The sequence below is a fragment of the Toxorhynchites rutilus genome, chromosome 3 (assembly GCF_029784135.1).
Source record: "Toxorhynchites rutilus septentrionalis strain SRP chromosome 3, ASM2978413v1, whole genome shotgun sequence".
Lineage (NCBI taxonomy): Eukaryota > Metazoa > Arthropoda > Insecta > Diptera > Culicidae > Toxorhynchites > Toxorhynchites rutilus.
The window spans coordinates 239,558,932-239,581,129 of NC_073746.1; the positions used below are offsets into that span (position 1 = coordinate 239,558,932).

At 40.0% G+C, this 22,198-nt stretch overlaps 1 protein-coding gene and 1 long non-coding RNA gene across 2 annotated transcripts in view; one reads left to right on the forward strand and one right to left on the reverse strand.

Moving 5' to 3' along the window:
• The window catches only part of LOC129774057 (uncharacterized), a 46,730-nt gene extending 27,915 nt beyond the window's left edge, over nt 1-18,815 (reverse strand). The window contains exons 1-7 of the mRNA XM_055777754.1: nt 18,386-18,815; nt 17,953-18,329; nt 17,726-17,899; nt 17,247-17,667; nt 17,029-17,184; nt 7,845-7,958; nt 7,364-7,761 (exon numbers count right to left, since the gene is read on the reverse strand). Coding sequence (XP_055633729.1) covers nt 7,364-7,761; nt 7,845-7,958; nt 17,029-17,184; nt 17,247-17,667; nt 17,726-17,899; nt 17,953-18,329; nt 18,386-18,740 — 1,995 coding nt within the window. The 5' untranslated portion in view covers nt 18,741-18,815. The remainder of the gene's footprint in view (nt 1-7,363; nt 7,762-7,844; nt 7,959-17,028; nt 17,185-17,246; nt 17,668-17,725; nt 17,900-17,952; nt 18,330-18,385) is intronic.
• Nucleotides 18,816-19,029: 214 nt separating this feature from the next.
• LOC129774901 (uncharacterized) lies at nt 19,030-19,707 on the forward strand. Its single transcript, XR_008742803.1, has 3 exons — nt 19,030-19,269; nt 19,348-19,452; nt 19,508-19,707. It is a non-coding gene; the product is annotated as an uncharacterized LOC129774901 (long non-coding RNA).
• Nucleotides 19,708-22,198: the final 2,491 nt, after the last annotated feature.

Below are 22,198 nucleotides of genomic sequence, written 5' to 3' on the forward strand. Positions count from 1 at the left end.
ACCTTCAAAGTTAACTGTCTTGATCAATAATTGTTAAATTAGTTATGAGCAAGAGTTAGAACAAGCAGAAAGGGCTATATTTGCCCATTGTTGTGGTGCATTTTGCCTTTTTGTTATGGTTCATTTTGCCTTATATTTACGGTGCATCTTGCATCTTTGTTGTAGTGCATTTTATCCCGGAGTAGGTGGTTTATGCCCTGATTAGTGGAATGATTGGGAAAAAACTCCCAATTTTCAAAACCGTGTTTTTGGGTGATTCTCAAGAGTTTTATGTATATAACTAATATAAACAGTTAACTATATATCGAGTGATCGTAGTCCATTTATGACAAGAGCTATTGCCTTCGATTTTAATACAGAAACATCTTGATATCCTTAACTGGTTCATGTTATCCCATTTTCCCCTACACGCAGATTCAATATATTTTGACTCACTTGTTATTTTGTTTCGTGCGATCCTTCCAAAGGAATATTCATTCATTGAATGTTGTTTTCCACTCTTTGTTTTGTTATGTTTTCTATCAGTCCCGAATGAAGATGGTCGGGGAGTGTGAAATGATTCATCGTGCAATCTCACGATTGATTGCTGCATTCTTTTCAGCATGATTATTCCAAGCAGATACAAGAATGATTTATAATCAGGTGTGGAGAAATGAGCGAATGAACTTTTCCATACATGCTGACGAGGTAAAAACGTAGCCAACTCAGTAAGGGTTCGTGGAACTCAAGCCCTAAGATAAGATCAGACAATAGGGGGTTTTTACGAACCAAATTTCTGTCAGTCGTTCTGATTTTTGATTGGCTGATATCGATAAATTTTGTAAACAAAGTCGATTTTTTCAGTATTGCCAATAAAAATAAATAGCGTTGGATTTGTATTGAATTTATAAATAGTGAATTTAATGAATACTACGCTATTTAGTTTAAAGGAAATGTGAAGGAATTATATGCAAGTTTATGTATGTGTTTTTTCACAATGGAATAAAGTGAACGGCAAAACACTCATTTGTCAATTCAGCTTTGTTAGGTCCCTAACGCGATTTCACATTTCGGAATATAATTTCCATTGCTAAGAAGAAATGGAAAGTCTCATCATTCACTATGCAGATGGGAGAGTTGTTAGCTCTAGCTCGTAAACATGAAAAAGACATGGTTGATACCATCCATGTTGTGTTTTGCTGACTGCCAATTGTTACACTGCTGACATGTTTCTTCCCGCTGACTTATTTTGATGATGTAAAGAACTATATAGAACAACGAATTTTGTTCTGTTCTGTCGAGGAAAGTTTTTGGCTTCATCGACGGTGTACTCATAGTCGAATTCAATATTCATGTCATGCACACTATCACTAAAATTAGATAAAGTTGAAATTCGATATGATGTCGATGCTGCTTCACTGTTCATCAATTTCTGGGCTGAACATTCTTCTCGCCGCTTTGATAGCAAGTCCATCAATCCAACAAGATGTTCTTGTGTATCGGCTGTATACGAAGCATTCGGTACTACGGTCATGTGTTGCGAAAGAGTCACAATTTTCAAGTTGTTCCTGAATAGCAATGGAGTTGAGCGCCGTTTTTTGACGTAGGACTACGTCTAACCGGAAGATATAGGGGGTGAAATGGAAATCTAGGCACTGAACAAGTAGGAAAAAATGCAAGATTTGGAACGCTTATAACTCGAGCATTTCTCAATAGATCGCGAACGTTTTTGCATCAATTGATAGAAAATATATCTACGCATCTATCATAACGAATAACATTTCATTTTTCTTGAGATAAATAATTGAATAATTGTGAAATATCAAGCATTGTCAAAATGCACTATGTGCCCATTTTTGATTGGTCCATTTTGTGCTCCTCAAATCGTACCGACCAAAACGGGCAACCAGCGGCAGCAGCGAAATAGAATGAAGCACGATTGGAAAGGAAAAAGACAAAAAATGAACGAAGCATTGGTCGCAGTCTCACACATGCGTAATTCTCGAGCCAGCCAGTCAGCTTAAAAATCCCCGCTCCGCTGCCGTAACGATCATTCTCGTTCAAACCGTACACCACATCGGTTCGCATCACAACACATCAACAAACCAACCCAAGCAGCCATGTCTGGACATGGTAAAGGGGGAAAAGTGAAGGGAAAGGCAAAATCCCGCTCGAACCGTGTTGATCTGGAGTTCCCCGCAAGGGTAGCTAGGCCGAGCGCGTTAGTACCAGTGAACCAGTCCACCTAGCCGGCGTTATATAGTTTCGGCCGCCGATGTGATCGAGTTAGCTGGCAAAGCTGCTCGCGACGATAAGAAAACCCGCATTCGGAACAGAACACATTCGGTTCGGTGGATATCAAGACAACAGGCGAGTGGCGAGTGGCAAACGCAATCGCAAAACGGCATCAGGTAGCAGAAGAAAAAAGTTTGTTCTTTATACAAACTTATCGAAATGGTTTTTTTCAAAACCACGAGTACTAAGTTTTCTAAATTGGAACCATTCCATTAAACAAGGCGCTTTTCAGGGCCATTAAACCTTCCAAAAAAGAGTTTAGGAAATACAGTTCAATGTTTTCTAAAACATTATCACTGTTCCACTGTCATCGCAAATGTTCAATTACAGGTTAAAATCGCCTCCAATGCGACACTGAGTGGCGCTTCGGCACGTCGCATTGAATGTAATTTACTGTACAACATGTCACAAAGCTGGATGGGAAGAAATTTTCCAACTGTGAAAGCTGTGGCGAGTGACACCAAATCGCTAAACAGGAAGGTTCAGCCGAACAAGATGGGGATATTGAGTGATAACAAAACAATAAGCTCTTTAGATTGACGATAATTTTGTGATCCTGAAAAGGACCCTTGTGAATCCAACGAGCGAACAAATCGTAATGAATGTATTTTTTTGCCATCGCTCCCTTTTAACGCTCATTCGTTCGTCTCGTTGGACTCGTCCCTCTGGCTGAGTCTGCCGATTTATCTCTATCCTGTGAGTGTGTACCGCTAGAGTATAAAACACGCGGACCCCAAAAAAGTCACAGAAGGTTGTGTCCGAGACACGACCGCATTGTTGACGTAGGATTACGTTAGGCTGATTTTGGATGTTTGAAAAAATATACTGTTAAACTCTTTGATAATGATCTGATGGCCCTGAAAAGGGCCGTTTGGTTTGATTGTTGGGTATTTTTTGTTCATTTCACCAGTGTTACAATCGAGTTTGGTTTTGGTTTTCGTTGACACCATCACGTCGAGCTAAACGGCGAATAGCGTGTTTGATACACTGGATATTGTCATGTAGAACCTTGCGATACGCTTCGATCCTCCTTTGCCTTCCTTGCCGCATGAAGTCATGTTGGTTGATGTTGATCTGATGTGACCACACTTAAAACACTAAAAACATATATGTTTACCGATCTGAGCGTCGAACAAAATGAGAAATCTGACTGAGCAGCAGCATCAACAGAAAGAGAGAACATGCCTGAAACTTTCTGCTCATGATGTTTGCTGTTGCCATCAGTACTGGACCGATGCGGGATACAGCTCGATTGTTGATGTTAGGCTTCGATGTTTACCGCCGCTGCTGCTGCTACTGCCACTTAAGTTCGATATGAGACACAGCTCAATTGTTGGCCGCCCAGATTCGATGCTCGTCTTGAAGTTCACTGCTGCACTTTCACGATTCCAAGAAGCGTGTGCTCGCACTTCTGGTGGAGAGAGCGTGCCCGAAATGCTCCGCTCGCGATGCTTGCTGCTGCCACTAGTAGAGTAGTAGTAGTTTGCCGCTGCTTATACTGCCATAGAAGCTTGATGTGAGGCACAGCTAGCCTATTGACCACACAGTTTCGATGCTCGTCTATATATTAGCCGCGTCCACTGCTGCTGCTCTCCACTGTTGTCCGTTCCACGTCCGTTGTAAAAAAGAATAAAATCCACGAACGCTCCATCCTTTTATATCATTTGGTATGTTTGAAGTAGGCACCTCCTACTCGATTGTCATGCAGCTAGCGGAATCGGGCGCGAAAAAGAAATGACGTCAATTTCAATCAATCAGGCCTAGGTATCTTCTGTTTGGATAGTGGTTGAGATTTTTTAAATGTTCGATTGTTAGTTACATGATATATATTATTTTATTCAATGTGAAAAATTATTATGGAGTGCCGACAACGTATGATGCAAACATCTCATCAATCCATCATGAAATGAATGAGCAATAAACGTTTGAAATTGGACGGGTCGCTCATTTATTTTCTAACCGGGAAGCAGTTGACATACTACGCTGCGCTTTTATGTACATGAAAAACCACTTTTAACATGCGGGGGAAAAATCTTATATGAAAATTGCCAGATGTCAATGTTGCCAAGCGTAGTTATTGATATATATATATATATATATATATATATATATATATATATATATATATATATACATATATATATATATATATATATATATATATATATATATATATATATATATATATATATATATATATATCTATATATATATATATATATATATATATATATATATATATATATATATATATATATATATATATATATATATATATATATATATATATATATATATATATATATATATATATATGTATATATATATATATATATATATATATATATATATATATATATATATATATATATATATATATATATATATATATATATATATATATATATATATATATATGTGCATACATATGTCATTCGGCTCCCTTACCGCATCCAGTCAGCTTGGTTGATGGAAAGTATGTTTCTGACGTGATAAGTTTCCTGTTAGTTGCACATGATCAAAGAAAATGTAAAAGTAAACAGTATTTTTGATCGTAGTTTTATATCATTTTTATGATAAGTGGAAAACAATAAATTAAACTCTTTCGTTTCATAGCAATATCGAAAGTCCTGAAAAGGACTGGAATGGTTAAATGGGTTGTACGGAATCTGCTGCGTGCTAATGTGAGGTTTCAGTCGGATGTAGCAGTTGTTAACTTTTTGGCAGCGGTAGTTTTTTCTGAGTCGCTGCTGCTTTCCTTGACTTTGGCATCTTCGGCTTCTGTGCGTCGGTTTGCAAGGGTTTCGTTGACACCATCACGGTGAGCTAAACAACGGATAGCGGGTTTGATACACTGGATGTTGTCATGTGGAACCTTGCGATACACTCTTCCTTAACCGGATCTTTTGTCTCCTTTACCTCCATAACCGCATCCAATTGTATTGGTTGATGTGAATAGGAGTACCAGCAATGCACACTAGAAACACATATGTTTATCGATCTGAGCGTCCAACAAGAATGAGAAATCTGACTGAGTAGCAGCAGCAGCAGCAGCAATAAAGAGAGCATGCCTGAAACTCTCTACTCATGATGTTTGTTGTTGCCAACAGTAGTGGACCGATGCGAGACACAGCTCGATTGTTGAGGTTCAGCCTCGATGTTTACCGCCGCTGCTGCTGCTACTGCCACTTATGTGAGACAAAGCTTAATTGTTGGCCGCTCAGATTCGATACTGCACTTTCACGATGCCAAGAAACGTTCTCGCACTTCTGACGGAGAGAGCGTGCCTGAAACGATCCGCTCGTGATGCTTGCTGCTGCCACTAGTAGTAGACCGGTTTCAACAACCGTTGCTACTGTTTGCCGCTGCTTATGCTGCCATAGAAGCTCGATGTGAGACACAGCTCGCATTTTGACTGCTCAACTTCTATGCTCGCCTATATATTAGCCGCTTTCACTGCTGCTGCTCTCCACTTGTTGTTGTCCGTTCCACGTCCGTTGTAAAAATGAATAAAATCCACGAACGCTCCATCCTTTTATATCATTTGGTATGTGTGAAGTAGGCGCCTCCTACTCGATTTGTCATGCAGCTAGTCGGTGAGAGAACAAATCGGGCGCGAAAAAGAAATGACGTCAATTTCGACCAATCAGGACTGGGTATCTCTGTTTGGATAGGGGTTGAATTTTTTCAATTGTTTGATAGTTAGTTATATGATATATACTATTTTATTCAATGTGAAAAATTGTTATGGAGTGCCGTAATCGTTTGATGCAAAAATCTCATCAATCCACCATGAAATGAATGAGTAAAAAGCGTTTGAAATTGGACATTTTTCACGATGCGATCGATTTTCATTTTTCAATTTGTACCCCAATATGTTCCCGAAAGACGTAATCCTACGTCAAAAATATCTTATTTTCTTTCAAACCGTAAACCCGTGTGGTTGTACGGCATCGGCATCGTGGACGTAACAAAACTTGTCTTCCAGTTAAGAGAAAGGCACAGTCTCACTCGAACCGTACAGGTCTCCAGTTCCCTGTTGATCGCATTCACTGATTGCTCCGCAAGGGTAACTAGGCCGAACGGATTGGTGCCGGAGCACCAGTATACCTAACAGCGATTATAGAGTTTCGGCCGTCGGAGTGCTCGAGTTGGCTTGCAAAGCTGCTCACGACAATCAGAAAACCCGCATCAAGAACAGAGCAGCTTCGGTTCGGCGCTCATCAAGGCAACAATTAGTTTCAGTGAGTGGCAAAGTGTTTCTCCGGCACGTCGCATTAAATGTAATTTACTGAACAACATGTCACAAGCTGGATGGGAAGAAATTTTCCAACTGTGAAATCTGTGGCGAGTGGCAAACGAAATAGCAAAACAGGAAGGTTTAACCGAACAAGATGGGAATATCGAGTGATAACAAAAACACAACACCAAAGGTTCTTTTCAGAACCATCAACATATTCATAAAGGGTAAACAGTAAACTGATCCATTTTTCAGGTAGATTTTCAGGTTCACGTAGGAGAAGAAAATAAAACAACATATTTAAAATATATCTTTAACAAAAGCTGTCCCCTTTGTATAGTCCTACGTCACTCCGGTTATGTCCCCGACATTACCCACCCGTATTTTTTTTTATTCTTTATTTGAGAGGCTTTCAGCCTCCTGGGCTGGTTCACCTCTGTAGCGACGGCAGTAGACATTGCCGCATGATTAAACAAATGACATAAAATATACATAAAAATTAACATAAATTTGAAATGGAACGAACAACAATTTGAACTAGAATAATAACATTAAGAACATTTTAAAACATTTTTAACTAATTAAATAAAAATTATTGGTGTTTATCCACTTGCTGCCTACTTGCTGGATCAGATGGCTAGGATGTCCTCGGACCATGGCTCCAGGCCAGTGGAGAGGAAGCCTTGCCGTTGAAGATGCCGAAGTGTTCTTATTCCCCTTCATCGTGGAGGGGAAGGAACAAGGATCTTCGTGGCTGATCCATTGTTCACGTGTTTGATCCTGAAGAACAATTCGGTATCTTTTAAATAGCAGAAAAGCGCTGCTACCCTCGCTTAATATGTCCCGTACACTCCCGCTGATTCCATAGCGATTTCGCAGATCATCAAATTTGGAACAGCCACACAGGAAATGTTCGACGGAGTTGTGGATTTGGCAGTGGTCGCTGAGTAGACGGAAAGGTCCTCCGCTGAATCCGTGCGAGACCGAGCAGTGGCCGGTTCGCAATCTAGATAGGATTCGTTGTTCTCGCATCATTTTAACGTCCTCGAATCCTGCAATCGAGCCCTTAACCTTTCTGAGGAACTGCCCTCTCTCTGCGAACCACTGTTCGGACCAGAAGTTGCGGAAAGAGTTGGTGATCCACAACTTCATGTCATCAAGCGGCACCTCCCGAGTGAAAAACGGTCCGATGTGACCGATTCCGGCAAATCGGTCGGCCGCTTCGTTCCCTGCAATGCCACTGTGTCCTGGAACCCACATGAGCACAGTGTGTCGGGCAATAGGTTCTTCCTGACGGCCTGTACCCATGGGTGTCTGGACCTAGTCGCACCGATGGCATCAATAGCACTTGCAGAATCGGAGACGACCAGCAGCGGCTTGGGAGATGGGATGGTGGTTGCCTCGAAAATGCCGGCCACCTCTGCCGAGGAGACCTGGCAGATGTCTGCGACTTTTTTGCTGGAAATTAATCTGTTACATCAATCGCTTACCCCAAATCCTACTCCTGATGGTCCTTTTGAGCCGTCCGTATACCTGATTTCGTGGAGACGGTATTTTTCTGCAATGATGGCCTTGAAGTGCTCTGGCAGACCGGCAGAGCTCACCCCGGCTCGGAAGTTGTTCCTGATGCCGTTCTCCACGAGAACAGTTGGGAACCTCCAGTCGTTCGCCCCAAACCAGGATTGTTTTGCCATCGGGGGAAGGTTGGAATGCGCCACCCGCTGCAGTATCGTGTTACTGAGGACGATCAGGTGGGTCTCTCCCCTACCGCTGGTTTTCGACAAAAAACTGGCAGTCCTAGTTACAATGGTCGAGTCGATGATTGGGTTGAAGGGGGGGTTCCCCAATTTCAGCGCAGACGGAGGCAGCTGGTGTTGATGGTAGGAGGCCGGAGACAGTCCGTAGTGCGACGAAGAAGAGTAAGAAGACAGTTGTCTCATCTTATCTTAGCTCAAGCCGACCTTGTTTAGCTACTGCGATGTTGTGGTTGATTCAGTCAAAAGCGACAAAAAAAAATTAATGTAGGGTAAGTGTGAGTAAGACGGACAGTGGGGGTTAATATGAACATGCGGTTGATTTGTATAGATACATTTTTAATTTCATATTTCTGTTAATGAGAACCCTGCCTCTATGTCATTCTATACTATTTGAACCGCTTTGTTACTGTTACGACTGGTCAAAAGTAGAAAAGGGAAAAAATTGAAAATCGTAAGTGATTCCGCATGCAGATATTATTTTTGTGGTTCCTATATTAAAAATTTTGAGTGGTTCCAAAATTTAATACACGGGATTTTACTAGAGATGAAACGGATATCCTGTAACTATCCGGTCTCCGGCCTATCCGGCCGGATAGTGGATATTTGAAAAGGACTTTTTTTTATTTTTTTTTTATCCCATTTATTTATTTATTAGGCTCATTAGCATTTTAGCTGTAACAGAGCCGGGTTTTAAACGTGTACATGTACATATGTTTATGTTTCTATAAACTGTAAATTACACAGTAGTTAGTAGTAGCCATTTAGGCGTTAAGTTTTCTGTTCCATTACATTATGGTAAATTACACAGTAGTAGCCATTTCGGCGTAAGGGTATTCTTTCTGTTCTTCCATTGTTCAGTAGACCGGACAGCGGAGACAGTTGATATTGATCATTGTTGGGTTATTTATAGAACAGCAGCCCGATGTTTCTTGCGGAGCAGAGCAGTTGTATGGATGAATCGATCTAATTTCGACCGTGGATCGATCTCCATCGCTGATGATGTTTGCGTGGACGTAGTTATTCTATAACAACACATAGATGGTCAATTGAGGGCCCTGAGTTTGGACTCACGACCGATCGCGAACGTAAGCGAACGCGTAACCAAGTGGCTACGAAGACCCCCGATTTTTTTTATTAACATAAGATAAATTATAACACAATAGCATATAAACATTATTTACACGTGATTAAAAATAAGGTGTGATAAGGTGAGGCGTGTTTCGTTTCACGTTTCGTTGAAGAAGGCAATGAGCTGTTATTCTCAGAAGATTCGACTCAAAATATTTTTGTATGATGATTTTGATTTTGATGATTTTTTGTCTGTCTGTTTACGTTTTGAGAACTCCTAAGTGGTCTGACTTGAACCTCGTGTCTAATTTGGATCTCCTTCTAAGTAGTATAAACGACCTCTCCAGCTTTTAAAGAAGTTCTCATGAGAAATAAGTTCGTTGTTCTTCGTGCAGTCTCGTCCTTATCCAAATACTTTTTTGATGCAGGAACATGTGGAATTACCTCGAATATATTAAAGCCAAACGCACTTCTCCACGAAGTCTAACAGTTGTTGAGTTTTCAAATTAGTGAATGTGTCGCCGATCATAATAATTTCGATTTGTAGTGAAGTTAGTGTACCCCCTCTCAGACTACCACCCCTGAAGACAGTTCTAAATTTGTTCTCAATCTCAATGAAAATAAATGATTGCCGATTATTGACAATTAACGCCTTATTTGCCGGCCGCCGGATATCCGACTATCCGACCTCGAAGCTGGCCGGATATCCGGTATCCGGTATCCGGCTAAACAACTATCCGTTCCATTACTAATAATGATCTCACAAAAAATCACATAGAAAAAAATCGTACTAAACTTCACCGGTAGCTTTGAAAAATAGTTTTAAGTAAACAATTTGAAAAACAATTTATTTTATGCGGTGGATAGAAACCGCATAACAAAAGTTTCTTAAAGTAAATAACCGAAATCCAAAATAAAGGGTGTGTCATATCAAATTGGATCACGGAAAAAACACTGTAGAAATTTAATTTTTAGGAGTTATATCTTCAGCTTTCGCTTATAATCAGATAAGAGTGTATAGATCACGTTGGACATGCTTCACTGTCAATTTTTCGTAAATTTGGAAAAATGTCGTCGAACGAAAAAGAGCGTCGTGAATTAATCCTGCGCACTCATTTCGAGAATCCGGAGTTGTCACATCGGGACATCGGTAAGATGCTGGGAATCGTCCAATCCACGGTCAGCAGAGTACTAAAACGACACTTCGAGAACCTAACCATCGACCGGAAGGTGAAGAACGGCAAAAATGGATGCTCCGTCAGTGAAAAAGATCACAAGCGCGTAGTTAAGCAGTTTAGACGTGATCCGAGAAGTTCGGTCCGGGATGTCGCCAATAAGCTAAATTTGTCAAGTTCATTCGTCCAGCGGACCAAGCAGCGGGAGGGCCTGCGTACATACAAGGTTCAGAAGGCTCCTAACCGCAACGAAAGGCAAAACATGGTGGGGAAGACGCGAGCCCGGAAGCTGTACACCGAAATGCTGACGAAGCCGCATTGCCTGGTAATGGACGACGAAACCTACGTCAAAGCGGACTTTCGTCAGCTGCCGGGCCTGTTGTTCTTCTCCGCAGAGGACAAATTCAGCGTTCCGGAGGAGATTCGCAAGCAGAAACTATCCAAGTTTGCCAAAAGGTACATTGTGTGGCAAGCGATCTGCTCTTGCGGAAAGCGGAGCGCCCCCTTCGTGATGACCGGCACGGTAAACGGGCAGGTTTACCTTAAGGAGTGCCTACAGAAGCGCTTACTACCACTATTGAAGCAGCACGAGGGCCCGACCATCTTCTGGCCGGATCTCGCTTCGTGCCACTATTCAAAGGACGTGTTGGAGTGGTACGAAGCCAACGGGGTCATCTTCGTGCCAAAGGGAATGAACCCGCCCAACGTGCCGGAGCTTCACCCAATAGAGAAATATTGAGCGATTATGAAGCAGGCCCTCCGGAAGAACCCAAAAGTTGTCAAATCGGGGCGGACTTCAAGAGAAAATGGATTTCTGTTAAAAAAAAACTACAACCTAACGTTGTACAGAACCTTATGGACGGGGTAAAGAGGAAGGTGCGAGCATACGGGCTTGGGCTCGAAGTATGAATAAAAAGAAAATGCCAATAGTTGTTTAATAGTTTTTATCTTACTGCCTAAAATTTTCAAAAGGATCGGTCTACTGGGCGAATTTCTACAGCATTTTTTTTCGTGATGCAATTTGATGTGACACACCCTTTACCTAATTCGTGATTAACGTTCGATTTCTTTTTGTTTCCTTTCTGTACGTTGAAACATGTAAGAAGAAATCAAAAAATTAAAAAAGGGTTATGTTATGTTATGTGAAAAAACATCAACTGTTAAGAAAAAATATAAAAATATATAGCGGCCTTCTCCCGAGGCCATGTAAACTATAAAAAGCAAATACAATAAGTTGTCACGAAAACAACATTGTTATGTTATGTGTAAATTATGTTATATGAATTATGTTAGGTGAAAAAACCTCAGCTTTCAAGAAAAGCATAAAAAATATATAGCGCCCTTTTCCCGAGACCATGAAAATTATAAAAAAACAATCAATAGCTTCGAAAACAAAATTCAAAGGGCCTGGCTGGGTAAGGAAGTAAAAAATGCCCCAAAACCAAATCTCCAGCTGTATGGCAAATATTGTATAGGATATCAAATAAGAAATTTTGGCGGTTTTTTGAACCCCTATGTGGTTTAACATAGGGTATATGGTGAAAAACGTTTATTTGTTACTTATTTTGGCTTAACGTCTTTACAACATGGCCTGATTCACAATTTTTCTCCAATTAACTCGGTTCGTGTCTATCTCCCTCCAATTCCGCGGGCACTCCGTGATCACCATGTCATGCTCCACTTGGTCTAACCACCTTGCTCGTTGTGCTCCTCGTCGTCTCGTACCAGCCGGATTCCCGATGAACACTATTTTTGCAGGATAGTTGTCCGACATTCTTGCAACATGTCCTGCCCAGCGTATCCTTCCAGCTTTGATCACTTTCTGGATACTGGGTTCGCCGGTGAGTCGCGTGAGCTCGTAGTTCATCCTTCGCCGCCATACGCCGTCCTTCTGTACACCGCCGAAGATGGTTCTTAACACCCGCCGTTCAAAGACTCCGAGTGCTCGCAGGTCCTCTACGAGTATTGTCCACGTCTCGTGCCCGTAGAGGACCACCGGTCTTATGAGCGTTTTGTACAGGGAACATTTCGCACGACTGCTAAGTCTGTTTGACCTTAGGTGTTTGTGGAGACTATAGTAGGTACGACTCCCATTGATGATGCGTCTCCGGGCCTCGCGGCTGGTATCACTGTCAGACGTTACCATTGAGCCAAGGTAGACAAATTGGTTCACTACCTCTACCTACCCACTTGTTTTTAGTTGCATCTGAATCAATTCTGAATGAATGAATAAATGATTTTTTGGGGGACTTCGAAAACTAGAGCGTTACGTTGAAGGTACAATATTCAGCAAAAGAAGCAATCACACGAAAGTTGTATAATACATAATACATTGCTTGTATTGTGATATGATTTGTATTCCATTTCCAATAGACAAAATATCTGTTGCATCAAATCAGTCTACATAATTTTTGCGTTCGCTCATCCTTTCTCACAACACCCATTTCTCGTTTGAGAAATTGTTGAGTAAACATCGTTTGCCAATGCGCGTAGAGCGGGAATTCCTTCTTAAGATTCATTGCACCTCTAATAAATTGCCGAAAGACGTGGTCTTACGTTGATCGCACTTGATTGAAAAATCACAAAACAAATGTATTTGATCGCAGTATGGATAGAAAACATAAAAAGCTCTTTCGCTTGAATGTAATTTTCAATTCCAAGGGAACTGGCAGATTATTTTCCAGCAACGATAACATCTTTCCAGATTCTCCTCGATAATCGAAGCCCACCAGTGGTTAATGCTAACTCGATAACCACCTGTTAATGCACTTGATTGAAAAATCACAAAACCAAATATATTTGGTCGCAGTGTTATACGAATAGTTCAGTTAAAATAAACTCATTCGCTTGAATGTTTTTTTTTCATTTCCCAGGGGAACTGGCAGATTATTTTCCAGCAACAATAACATCTTTCCGGAATCTTCTCGACGCTGGATGACAACCAAACGAAAATAGTTCCGCGCGTGTATGTGCTTGTGTCGGCTGCTCCGATGTCTCAAGCGGAACCGTTTGTGGCATCACTCTCCTCCTGATGGATTCCCTTCTAGCCTAAGGTGCACAAACAGGCTCTTGGTGACACCGTTCATCAGCGCTTTCATGATTAACGAAGTTAGCTTCACCACAACAACGACAACATGCTCCAAACGCTGTTCAATTATAACTGAGCGGATCTCCGAGCGGCGGTCGCTTATATACCGATTGGTGATTTCAATAGTCTGTTTTGAAAGCAATTTTAAGGTTATTGAAACAAGTTTTTGGATGAAAAAGTAACAAGAATATAACGCGTAGATATTTTATCTTTCGATAAAATGGTTTCTTTTCTTCCATTCTTTGTGTGGACACCGACTGGACAACATCGTTGCTGGACGGGCTGGACGGCAAGGGATCGAGTGCCTTTCTCAAGGCAAGAGGGCGGAGGTGGTAGCGCTGGAGTAGAATAGAGTTGAGTTTTCAAAGGGCCTTTCTCAAGGCTAGAGACGAATGAACTGTAAAAGTTTAAAGTCTCTATAATACAATACCTTCCTTCCTTCTCCCTGAGGCAAACTTCATTGTTCGTGAGGAAATCGACTGAACAACAGGGTTTGCATAATAAAATCTGTGTTTTTGGTTCTTGGTTTTGTTTTTATCTGTGTTTTTTTTTCAGAAAATCTGTATCGAAATCTGTTTGAACACTTTGGGGTCGTTTCTGGGGTCTGCTTTCAGCCACCACAGTAAATAAGTATACTAATATTATAATTTATGCAACAATGTATCAGTGTATTCACGAACCAAAACGGTGCCACTATGAATAATAGATAACGGCACTCAGTATAAACAAAAGTTGTCATTCATGCTTGAGGAAAGGATTAATGAAAAAATCCATGTACTGCGGCACTGTGTGGATGTAATGAGCATTGTTCTGTATGTTTAAACAGAAAGATAAAAGGCGAAAGACGCCAAACTAATTATTTTTGTGATACATGCAATGGATATCATACGAAGAAGAATTATAGCAAATATTTTTTTTAAACATAAACATAAAACCAATGTTTAGTGAATACTTATCAGAGGTTTACAAAGATAAAGGAATCTTATGCTTATGCTTATCCTACTGCTTTTTCATGTAAAAATAATTGCGACCAGTACGAGACACATGTCGAAATTTATTACGACCGTAAAGGGTTAAATTTATTAAGTTCAATCTTGGAGCATAATCTTAGCTTCAGTATCATTGATTGGCATAGTTATTATGAGTTTGACGATGTTGAAACAGTATCCAGTATCCAGTATCCAATAGTATCCACGTAAAAATTTGTATTCACTATGTGTTAGTAGGAAAAAGTGTTATTTATTTGCATTTTTTGCATCTTTTCGCCTTAGATTAAACATGAGACACAGGACTACACGCTACATATGAATGATAAAATAACTTCCATTCATGCTGATTCGAATGCTATTGGCATAAAATTGTTGAATTGGAGAATATTATTGTGATCAAGCCATAACTTATATTGGATCGTTATTTTGAAAAATCTGTAAATCTGTATGAAAACCAAAAAAATCTGTAATCTGTATCTACAGATTCTTGGTTTCAAAAAGTCTGAAAAATCTGTATAAATACAGATTATTCTGTAGATATGGTAACCCTGCTGAACAACACCGTTGCTGGACAGCGAGGTATCGAATAGTTTTCTCAAGACAATGGACGTGGAAGGGTAATATGAGAAAAGAGTAGAGTTTTCCAAGGGCCTTTTTGAAGGCTAGTGACGAATGAACTGAAGAAGTTCAAAGTCTCTTTAATTCAACAAGGAAAGGAATGAAATGCAAACTTTCAGTATCGTTCTAGATACGAAACAATGAACATCGCTTGTTCTTCCTTGTTTTGCGCCATCACGTCTTCGTTTCGGACTGAGCTGCGGACGCGACCAAATTGCAATCATTGCATCAAACTGACGCCATTGCATTAATGTTTTGAGCTACACAATTGTGTGGGGAAACATCAAGCTAGGCTATCGTCAGCTCACCAAGAAAGTAAATGTTGTGGAACTTTGTCAGTGATTTGGTTTGGCATGACGGTAGGAAAATTCTCTCCACAAAGGATGACAGCTAAGCTAATCTAGACTGGCAATATTAACAGAAAGGGCTTCTGTCGAGAAAAAGGAAAAAACAGAGATAAGTGTGTGTATATTTAGTTGCTTCAAGCTATCGATATAGTGATATATGTGTGCGTACGTGCGTGCTTCATAACGCGTACGTAAAAATAGTGAATCTTCGCTACGTCGAAACTCCATTTGTAATGATAAATATAAACAAGGAGGGGAGATAGCGGGAGGGAATTATTTACGCTAGGGTATTAGTCATGAATTTCTACTGAGGCAAATATTCAGTCTTTTTCCAAGCAGTTAACATTGTTTGTTTTCTGTCATCATAAAGGCTTCGTTGGTGCCTTTAACATTGCATTAATGCATTGAACTGACGCTATGACGCAATAAAATTATTTGGTGAATACCAAGTTATTCAATAAGTTATAATAAGTCACTAATTTATTTTGGTTCGCGTGCAGATAGAGTTTATTTCGCAAAATTTTCGTAGCATTATAAAATAATATCCGCAGTTATAAACAAGCGACTTGAATTAAACTACAGCGTAATTCTACGTCAACAATGCGGTCGTGTCTTAAACAGAACCACCCATAATTTTTTTTCGTGTTTGTACCTCATTTTTAGTCCTTTATTGCGATATCCGTGATTTTAGTTATTCGCGATGACCTTGGCAGACTATTACGCGGATAATCGGGGTTCTACTGTATTTTTTAATTTACACTATTAACCATATGTTTTGCCTCGTAATCCAAAAGAAAATAACTAAGTCCCAGAGTGTCAATTTTTGACAATTTTTTTTTCGAAATGGCAGTAGATCTCGACGTTTCATGCAATTTGAAGACATTCGGCATCAATTTTTTTTTTGAAAACCGCTCTAAATCACGTCGTCGCTGGTCGTCGCACAAATACTCTTCAGAATTTGTTGATACACTCTGTGTAACTTCTATAGGACCACACTGATTCTATTTCGTTGCAACAAATCATTGTTTTTCTATGAAACTGATATAAACCGAATATTATGGGCAAATATATCTCTGGAATTTTCAGAAACTGCTATCACTAAGAATAATTATTAACAGTTCAAAACTATTTTCGGAAAACGGATAAAGTTATTTCTCATTCCCAATAATTTGGGTGTGACGGTAGGTTTGCGTCAAACTTTTTCACGAAATCACTGCAAACAATTTTGGACACAAGTTCCTCGTGTTTATAGACAGTGATTTTTTGACATCTTTGTCGCTGAGGAGGCATAAAACTCCTCTCACTTGAGTTTTTACGTTTACCCACCTTCAATCATTAGAATAAGGGAGTGTTGTCGGTATAATTAAAATTTCACAGCAGACAAAAACAAACGGAGTTCTTTATTTAGTATCTCTCAGCCAATTTTCCAAAATTATAAAATATATGATATTATCGTCTCATAATTTGTAGTCAGCGCTTTTCCAATCGAACAAGATGATCGAACGCTAATTTCAGTGTCGGACTAAATTTATATCGTAGTTGTTCCGATCGAATGTCCGTGGTTAGTTTGAAGTTCTGCAGCAAGTAAATCAACATGATTTTCATACTTATCATTGCGTAACGGGCTCCTGTTCAAAATATTTTTATATTTACTTTATTGCTATCGCTTGTAGAATAGAGTATTCCATACCTATACAATTTCGGGGCCCTCCACTGAATGGCAGGAACGCCGCTGGGTGTCGCTGTTGACATCTTTCTTCGCTAAAGTTATTCGGGTTAAATTTCTCGGCGTCTGTTCCCCAAAGATCAGGCCTACGATGCAGCGCATGTAAGCTCATGAGAATCGTTGTTCCTTTCGGAATTTTGATTCCGTCTAGTTCGACTTCTGCAAGGGTTTCCCGAGCAATGTTTGGTGCGGGAGAAGTCAACCGAAGTGTTTCTTTCAGAAACATCTCAGTGTACACCAACTGTTTGAGTTTGTCTGGCGAAATTCCTGTCTCTTGCGTAGGGAAGTGGGTTTTAATTTCAGCGTACACTCGATCCTGTATTTCCGGGTGCATCGCAAGCCAAAGACACCCGTGGGCAATCGTCAAAGCGGATGTGTCGTTTCCCTAGAAATTTTCAATCAAATCAATACAAATTTATTTTCCGACGGGCTTACACTCTTACTGCTGCAATCATGGTCATCGAATTGTGATAAATTTCCTCATGTTCGAACAATTTACCGTCTTTTTTCGCTGACAGAATTTGATCCATAAATATTTGCGGCTTGCGATAGCCGTCCGCATCGTCAGTTTTGGCGAGATCAAATGTATCAAGTTTTTGTCGTCTTCCCTGAATGAGCTACAAATACAATTGTTGTTTATTAGAAGAATCACATATCATACCGGGATTACCTTTGAACAGTAGTTGCGCATAACACGTAGGGAATAATGTTCTTGCCAGAACATGGGTGTGAAAAAATACAACGGTTGAATTTGTAAATGTATACAGAGAAGTCTCCGCCCTATAAGTTCAAAAGCACGCTCCAGGTGAAACAAAAAATTATGTTCGCCCTCGTCACGCCAATCATCCATTCCAAACGTAGATCCGCAGACCATTCTCAGAGTGCACTCAGAAATATAGTCGAATATGTTGACTGTCATTCCGGATTTTTCACCTAACCGATGAATCATGTTCTGACAACAGTCCTCGAATATCGATATGAAGCTATGGAGGATGCGTAGGTTAAACGTTGGGTTCAGTGCCCTTCGCTGAGATCTCCACAGCCCATCTGTAAAAGATCGCTCATATTTTGTCATGAACAAGAAAACATTATCATTTACTTACGTTTCGCTACGAGCAGTCCTTCAGTGAGATGCAAAAATTTGTAGAAAAAGGAGGGCTTTTCAATGCAATTTGGATCATTTAGAATTTTCTGTATCAGATCCGGATGACACGTTCCTATCACCATCTGCGGGCCGATCCAAAGCTTCATCAGACGAGTTTCTTGCCGAATGGAACTGAACAAATTATCGAATCGATCTTCGTCGCTTGTGCCTAAAAACATCAGCCCATTGCCAATTAACGGATAGCATGGTTTGGCCGTAGGAATACTTTCCGCGAATTTGTATCTTTGCTTGTGAGCTTGATAGTAGAGCCAAACACTGACGAGTGCCGAGATAATTATAAGCAGCAGAATCATCCTGAGTCGTCCGATCGGATGAAATGTCTCACCAATATCTGGGCCGATTGGCTCCGTGCGTCGTGTCAAATATACTGACGAATGGCGTACCGATGGCATCATTGTTGGTTCCGCGTGTGCAACCTAATGGACTTTATGAACCCTGATGATGAGATGATTAAGTCACAAATGGGTTAATGAGTTGGTTCAAGTGAAGTTCTATTCATTGAATGGGACAATGAGTAAGCTGATTGCGGCTGGGGGTGATCGAGCTGTATACGATCGTGTTACTGTTACACGATAATATGGGTTTGCACGTCATCGTGTGAAAATAGTAATTTCGGCCCTTGATATCAAAACAAAGTCGAATTAAAATAAGAAGAGTACGTATAGTGTGAATGAAAAAGCGTGGACCGAATTGATCAGAGCATCGCGGTGGAACATACGATCAGCAACTAAACTAGAAAGTATTGAATACAATCAACGCTAACACTGGACACTCTGACGGGGACATCACCAAAGATTACGGTACCAGCTATATATTTTCGACGTAGGATACATCGATCTAAATCAGAAAATATGTCACGATTTTACAAAATAGTTCTAACATTAATGATTCGTTTTGCAGCTGAATGATGGAATTTTGCAGAAATTGTCTTACATTATATTTGATATTAGAGAATGGTCCTGAAGAGCTCCTCTTCCAGATGGATCTAAGGAGTACCTAACAAATGTCAGTAGTGGTAAGGAAAAGAAAGGATCACAATTTTTCACTTCGTACATTTCAGATAAAGTGACTTCTGATTTGGCCTCCGTATTTCATCGTACACTCATGAATCGCACCAATTTCTGAAACCTGGTATTTGTTGGAAGCTTTTCTCAAAACGCTATAGCGTACTAAAATTTTCAAAGATTTACTGTGCCCAGCAGAAAACCCAGTAGAAAAAAGTTACGGTCATTTGTTAGTTCAATATTCCAATTCACTGAAAACCATGAGCATTGTCTGCTTCTTCGATTGAGAACGTGTTTCGTGCAGCTTATTCTACAATTCTGCCAAAAAAATCACTTTATAATTCAAAGATTTCTTCTAACCATTTTATAAAAAATAGTTTATCATTTATTAAAAGGCAAATATTTGTTCACGTTCAATGAAGGAATAAATCGGAATCATTTTGTATGGACAACAATGCTCGCAACGATGTTATTTTTCGATTTCTACGATGAATTTGTTCGATAGTTCGTTTTGTTTCTTTCAAGTCCAAACCACCAGGTTTGGTACGATTCAACCAATTTTCTCAAGTTTCTCAAGATGATTTTTGTTCGAATAACTATCCTACAAATATTCAATAAGTTTGAGTAGCGGGAATCTTCGTGAACCAGAATCTCCCGCAAATAGTTTGTTGTTGGTTTTATACGAAGCGCGTCATCTATGATTTTTCATTCTGTAAATAGTTTGAATTGCAATAAAATTAAACCATTCCCATTTACTAATATATTTGCTCTGTACTTCCAAAACAGATTCAGAAAAATGAGAATAAAACGTAGTGACAAAAATATTAGATGTACCGGTAAGTTTCTTCGGTTTTACAACAGATGGTGTAACTTGATTATTATTCCAGTGAATCAAATTTCCAGACATTTGTTGGAATGCTACTGTCATTGCGCGTCTTTCTAGAATATGCCAAGAAGCGTAAACAATATAGTTTTTGCCACTTCGGATATGTCGAATTTCGTACGAACGAGTGTTTTTGCGGGAAGTGTTACTTCATTATTTCAATATGAAGAAAAAAGCTGCAGAAAATCATCGTATTTTGTGGAAGTTTATAGTGACTATGCTCCAACTGAGCGAACGTGTCAGACGTGGTTTGCACGGTTTAAAAGTGGTCATTTTGACATGGAAGACGAAGAACGTTCCGGACCGCCAAAAAAGTTTAAAAATGAAGAATTGGCTTTATTCGATCAAGATCCGTCACAAACGCAAGAAGAACTTGCAGATACATTTAGAGTAGCTCAACAAGCCATATCCGATCGTTTAAAAGTAATGGGAATGATCCGAAAGATAGGGTATTGGGTGCCGTATGAATTGAAGCCACGAGACGTCAAACGCCGTTTTTCCACGTGCGAACAACTGCTCCAACCGCATAAAAGAAAGGTTTTTTTTTGCAACAAATCGTTACTGGCGTAAAAAGTGGGTCCATTACGACAATCCTAAATGTCGGGCAACTTATGGATATCCCGGCCATGCATCAACATCGACGGCCGCGAGGAATATTCATGACCGGAAGGTTATGTGCCTATTTGGTGGGACCAACTGGGTGAGATGTACTATGAGCTGCAAAAACCGAATGAAACCATTATGGGGGACCTCTACCGACGACAATTGATGCGTTTGAGCATGAAGGAAAAACGTCCACAATACGAGCAAAGACACGAAAAAGTTATTTTGCAGCACGACAATGCACGGCCGCATGTCGCGAAACCGGTCAAAACATACTTGGACACGTTGAAATGGGAGGTCCTATCCCACCCGCCGTAATCTACAGACATTGCTCTGTCCGATTACTACCTTTTTCGATCGATGCAACATGGCCTGGTTGACCAGCACTTCTCCAATTTTGATGAAGTCAAAAATTGGATCGATTCGTGGATTATATGTGATTCCATCAATCTTGTGTTTGAAAATTAGTTGTAGATAGTTCGAGAAGCAAAACCGTACATTGAACTCATTATAGCTCAACGTTTCAACTTACCCCGCTCTGTGAGGCAAGTAACGATTTAGATCATTCATTTTTGCACACTAAAAAAGGTTCAGCAGGATCGGTCCACTAGATTATAAGAAAAACGTACCACTAGTTTTGGAGAGACCATCCACGCGCCCAGCTGCCAATAGCATAATAATCACTATATTGGCATCCAAGAAATAAAAAAAACTAAAAGTGGGACATATCTGTGATATATCTGCAAGGTGAAGGTACTAACGTAGCAATCAATGAGTAACACGCATACAACTCTTACACATTTCATCTTTTGTATAAAGTGATTTTCATACCACCTCGTTTAGCCGGAAAAGAATTATTAGCGCTCAAAAAAGTATTCGTTCCTCCTCGGAAATACCCAGCACAAATAATACCCCCTCTCCAAGCCCGGACAGTTGTAATCATCGGTCCATAGCGGCATTCGTGAGCATTCGATATTAAAACTTCAACCAAACCAAACAAAGCGGCTTCGTTCAGTCCGGCTGCAGAAAAGAAATGGAATTGGGAAAGAAGTCATATTATATACGGATTTGTGTGTTTCAACCTACTTTCAAAGCTTTTTTAAGCTATTGAAACAATTTTTCGAATTAATAAGTAGCAATCATTTACCTCTTGGACATTTTATCTTTTGTATGAAATGATTATCATACCACTTCGTTGATCCGGAGCAGAATTGCTAACGCTGGCGAAGGAATGAATTCCTCTTCGGAATTACTTGGAAAA